The sequence below is a fragment of the Etheostoma cragini genome, chromosome 8 (genome assembly GCF_013103735.1).
Source record: "Etheostoma cragini isolate CJK2018 chromosome 8, CSU_Ecrag_1.0, whole genome shotgun sequence".
Taxonomy (NCBI): domain Eukaryota; kingdom Metazoa; phylum Chordata; class Actinopteri; order Perciformes; family Percidae; genus Etheostoma; species Etheostoma cragini.
In genome coordinates this window covers 20,337,955-20,343,602 of record NC_048414.1, presented here as the reverse complement: position 1 = coordinate 20,343,602, position 5,648 = coordinate 20,337,955, and the positions used below count along the sequence as shown (strand labels likewise).

Here is a 5,648-nt window from a genome sequence, read left to right as displayed (position 1 = left end):
GAAAGATCCAGAAAAATAAACAAATCACTTGCTTTGTCTTTTTGTGTAATAGACAATATTATTCCAATGTCAGGTGTTGGTTGCCTTGGTTGATGTGTAGTGAATCATTTCCCGTTTGTATAAAACAGTAAAGTACACTAACTATAAAAAAGGGGTATAGATCTGACTAAATAGTATGGAATTGGGACACAGCTACAGTCGTTGGGACTATTGTGATATTTGGTGTGAGCGTAGAGATCTCGGCGAGGGATTTCTAAAAACCACGACGCATCAAACCAAAACTGTATCCTTGTCAAGAGACCGTTTAGGAGTTAATGACCAAGGTGAGGAGATATTTGTAATATGGATGTACTGATCCTTTATGAAGAAGTCGTATTAAACCATACACGCAGATAATCAACACAGACTAAATAAGTTTCCTCAAATGAGCTGCAGTTTTTAAAATAAAACCGTTTGAGCTCCACAGTGCTTCTTATCCCGAGGCCTTCTGTCTGGTGCGGGTCTGCCTCCACAGCAGCCGTGGAGGATGTTGTCATCCATGTCCAAAGCTATGGCCAGAGACCCCACAGGCAGCCCACCTGTGTCACGCTTTGTACTGCGCCAACGCACCCCCCCCCCCAGGTCCCATCACTGAACCTGTCGTCTGGATTGTACCACAGGAGGTCTGCTGCTTTGTTGCTCCACTCTGGCCTGGTGTCTGCTCTTCCATAGCTCAATTCATTCCGCTTTCTGCTGCTACTGTGAGCACTGCAGACCCCCCCCCTCCTCCTCCTGTTGCTTTAACTTCCCTGCATCTTAAAATGCACTTTCTCCTGTTGTCTAACCTTGTCATAACCTTCTCTTCTGCTGTTTTGGTGTGTCTGAGTCTCTGTATAGATGTCTTTATTTTGTCTTTTAGTATGTGATCTCCGTGTAGCACTGGTTTGGTTTGTTCAGAGGTAATATATGAAGGCAAGCTCTCGTCTGTTTTTGGTATTCATGATGGATTAAAGCTACAGTAGAACAGGGCACCCAGATAGCTCAGTGTTTAGAGCGGGTGCCCATGTATAGAAGTTTACTCCTCGACGCAGCCGGCCCGGGTTCGAATCCGGCCTGCGGCCCTTTGCTGCATGTCACTCTCCCCTTTCATATCCTCAGCTGTCCTGTCATTAAAGGCCTAAAAAATGCCCAAAAAATAATCTTTAAAAGAAAAGAAAGCTACAGTAGAACAGAGGAGATGGGAGTTGAATAAAGATAAAAAAAAACAAAGATTTCTAAACAGCTTCAATTTCTGAAATTAATTAGACTTCTCTTTTAATGCACTGGTGAAACTGCTGTATTTTGATGCTGTTCTTTGTTCCAAAGAGGTGGACTGATCCCGGATCAGTAGGGGGCAACATTGAGCCAGTACAGCAGCACAGTCCGTACCTATAGATGCTGTCAGACAGATAAGTCGCACTTTTAGACTGTCCAGTGCTACACTTGTACAACATTGAGCAAAGTGTGAGTGTAGAAGCTCACGCTTTAAATCACATGTAGTTAACAGCAGCGAGTTTTCATCCGTGTGTACATGTCGGTGAGGGGAAGGGTGGCAGCATTGGGCAGGCGGTGGATATGATAAATGTTTCTTTGGTCACGGTTCATAAAAATGGATCAGGGACCCGGAGGAGGAAAACAAGTGTGGTGGAAGGGACGCCTGAGGCCAGAGAGGGATCGCTGCATGTGTGGAAGCTGAAAGGAAGCTGGTGTGTGTGTGTGTGTGCCTGTGGAGGCACCCTGGGGACACACTGCATTTTACTCTGCTGGTGCCAACCTTTCTGTGTGGAGAGGAAGGCAGAACCAACAGTCGGCGATATCGCAGAGCGACAGCACCAACACACAAATAATGTTTGACCAGCTGGAGTAATGCGACTGGAGCCTCAGTGTCCAATTTATGTGAATGTGAAATCAGCCAACGGGGTTTGGATTGGTTGTTGTTTTTAATTAATCTAATATTTCTTGTTGCCAAGCCTAGTTAGTGGGCAGCATTGTATAAAACATGACGGCTAATTAATACAGGCTAAAAGGGCATACGTAAAAACAATGTTTGTATATGCATGTGTGTGTGTATATATATATATATATAATTTAAAGTACGTGAGCCGATTCACACACATTTGTCTTCACACATACTGCATTTATAATGATGCATGCGGGGGGGGGGGCATTGTTATGTGCAGCCAGTTGTCCCAGCAGATCTAATTATGGGCCCCGGGATGAATGAGCTCGGTTACCTGTTGGTGTAGATGGCGTTACAAAGAGCTGCTAATGAACAAAGCTGCCTTCAGCTACCATTCACTCTTTATACATTTAAACTTTAAAGGGCCACCACAATGAAGCTTGAGAAGCTTCTTAACCCTCCTGTTGTCCTCGGGTCAAACTCACCTGTTCTCCTATATCAATGTTCTTTTTAAACTACCCAAAATAACATGAATGATTCCACACAACGCTATTAGGCAAGTACAAATGATGAATTTTGGGGCGTCTTATTCAATTTCATAGCATTGGAAAAAAAGAAACTGAAGTGGTTTTGAAATAGTATTGAGTAAAATTTGTAATTTTTCAGTCTGTGATTATCCATCAACATATATTAGGCTACTTTAATTTTAGTCTTAAAAAAATTCACAATTTCTGCTTTTCTAACTTAAACATTAGGTATAATTTCCCCAAAATGAGGATTGTTGACCATAAATTCCAAAAACAACTGTAAAACTGAAGTTAATAAATTAGTGTTACGTAATTATAAATGTCAAAAAAAGGGACAAAAACGTAAGAAAAAGTAAAAACATTGATTAAAAAGCATTAACAGAAGTGTTGATTTTCAATTTTGACGGGAGGACAACAAGGGTGAACATGTTTTTGGCAGCACGCGCACTGCTGCTGGATGGCAGGGAGAACGCTGGCACCCTGCCAAGGCTAAACGCCCGGAGTGAAGGGAACACACTACTACGGTACACAGCCACGAAGAAGGCATGAACCATCTGCTCTCTCGGGTGGCGGTGATATCTGGCTGAGTTGAAACGCATAAAACCCTAAAAGTTTTCAAATCTGGCAGTTAAGAAGCAAACAGGCTACTTATGCAACAGCCAAGGTCTTTTTTTATTCCAGCATGAAACTGATTTCCACATTAACATCCATTGTCCGTTAAATAAAAAAAGGCTAGAAAACAAAGATAGAAAATGTGACACAAGATCTCTTCTTTACTCGATCACTGTAACGATTCTGGCCTTTCCATCCAAAGGCTTAGATTCAACGTGCATAGCAGTGTGGTAGTCTACACCGTTGTGGAAGAAAAATAAAGCATGTCATTTGTTTTTCAACGTAGGCCGCTCCCGATAGAAAGGGAGAGCGTTACCCTGATGAAGATGTTCTGGGAGAGAAGCCCCAAAATCAATAGATGCTCCGTGGGGAAAATGAAGAGAAAATGATCTCATTTCTTACCAGCAGCAACCAGCAGGAAAAATATCGTAAAGGTCAGCCAAGCAGTGTTTTTTTTTTATTTCTTTCAAAAACATTTGATCTATGCTCGGGTGGTAATACCCAGCGGGATGTTTCATTATGCCGTAGCCTACCAGTGCACTGCAGAAATCCTCCATTTAAAGTTTTCTCACCATCAATGAACTAAATCACACCACCTGGCCCACAATCTGCCATAGTCTGATAAAAATATAACGGCGATTTATTAGACGTGGGCCTGTGCTGATGGCCGGGTGTGTGTTGTTCGGCTTAGAGCACCACTCCACCCAATTTACACATCGAGCTCAGCCGGTTGTAGAATGTTCCTCTGTAGTTCTCGCGGCGCTTTGAGAAGTCGGAAACATTAACCATGATGTCATAATCTTAGAAAACTCTGATTGGTTATTGGGCCTGACATTTCTTTTTTCAGAAGCTGGGGGTGTGGCTTTTTGAAAGATATGGCCATTTACAGGGCAGAGGGGCTCTAACGTAAGAGGCTTTTGAGTTGCATTATGGGAAATGCAGGATTCAGGTTTGGGGGTTTCTGACCTATACTTGGGACTAAAGCCGGGATACCTCGGTCCTCGGTCTCTGCTGCCTTGATTTTGACTGATTCTTCTTGTAAATAAACCTTTTAACAAACTGGGAAAAAATCTGTCAAGCAGGTCATTAAAGTAACAACAATAACAGTTATGCAACGCCTGAAATTGGCGACAAAGAGTCAAATGCATGATGAATACCTCTGACATCCAATTATTGCATCAAATTAGATAAATTAACAAATGCAAATAAATACATGAAAAAACTAACAATTGACTCTTTAATGCATTTAGATGGGTGCCGATGGGACAGTAAGGCGTGTGTTTTGTGGTCGCTCGGAGCCTTTATGTCTCAGCTCCATCCGGTCCGGTCTAGATGCTGATGAGACCCGGGTCCTGGCGTCAGACACAACAACAGCACACTCTGCAGCTCAGCTAGATCGAGCTCTGTGTCTTGATAAAAGCTGTCCTCTCGCCGTGACCGTCCACTTCCTCGCTGTCTGATTCAGACTGGTAGCCCATCACGTCCTCGTCCCCCCACACAGTGGGGATCCCCTTGTAGCATACCCGGGCCTTCCTCTCCTGTCCTTGGCCAAAGCCAAAACCAAAGCCCACCCGCACCCCCCTTGTCTGTGAACACACAGAGGGCAGTTTGGTCCTCCAGCCCCAAAAAGCGCCACCTGAGCGCATCTGCAGCAAGAGGAAGACCCCGACGAAGGCCGCCAGGATGAAGGCACAGCCGAGCACGGCCATGACGACGGGCAGCTGACTGGACGGAGCTACGCCGAGCCCCGGAGGTTCGCCGCGGTCCTCTGCTGCTGCTGGGATCCCCCCCTCTGGCTGCGCTCGCTCACCCTGGACTTCCCCAGCTAACGGGGATTTGCGCTGGACCTGGTTCTGGTGCAGACAGGAGGTGAGAACCAGGTGGCTGTGAGGCGGGCAGGACAGGCAGTCTGTAGGCCCGCTGCCTGAGCAGGTGAGGCAGGCGGGGTTGCAGGGGAGGCAGGCCTGGACCGAGGACAGGTCCACCCAGTTCTCCAGCGAGAGGTTGAGGAGCTGCGGCCCCGAGGTGAAGCCGGGCGGACATAACTTCACACAACCCTGGAGGAAGAGGGAGAAGCCGGGGCTGCACTCTGGATGGACCGGGGGGGGGGGGGGGGGGGGGGGGGGGGGGGGGGGGGGGGGGGGGGGGGGGGGGGGGGGGGGGGGGGGGGGGGGAGCAAAAGTTAAGTCTCATGCATCCACCAAGAAGTGGCTTCACAAGTCCAAAAATGTATTTACACTTTCCTTGGAAGTTTACTGGAAAGAACTACTGGGTTTAGTTTAGAGCTACGATCAATCTGCTGATTATTTTCTTGATTCATTGATTAATTATTTTGTCTTTAAAATCTCAGGAAATAGTAAATAAATAGTCAAGTGGTCCAAAGTCTTGAAATAGCTTTTTGGCTTCAGTCCAAAATCTCCAAAATGTCAGTTTCCAATAGTAGAAGATGTGGAAAAAAAGCACAATCTCATTTTTTTTAATATTATTTTTTGGGCCATTTTATTTGACAGGACAGTTGAAGAAGTGAAAGTGCGTGTGTGTGTGTGTGTGTGTGTGTGTGTGTGTGTGTGTGTGTGTGTGTGTGTGTGTGT

The 5,648-nt window shown here is 45.6% G+C and overlaps 1 protein-coding gene across 1 annotated transcript in view; it reads right to left on the bottom strand.

The window, feature by feature from the left end:
* Nucleotides 1-3,863: 3,863 nt before the first annotated feature.
* Nucleotides 3,864-5,648, bottom strand: part of furinb (furin (paired basic amino acid cleaving enzyme) b) — a 74,527-nt gene continuing 72,742 nt past the window's right edge. Inside the window, exon 16 of the mRNA XM_034878455.1 lies at nt 3,864-5,146. Within this exon, the coding sequence (XP_034734346.1) occupies nt 4,449-5,146 (698 nt within the window). The 3' untranslated portion in view covers nt 3,864-4,448. The remainder of the gene's footprint in view (nt 5,147-5,648) is intronic.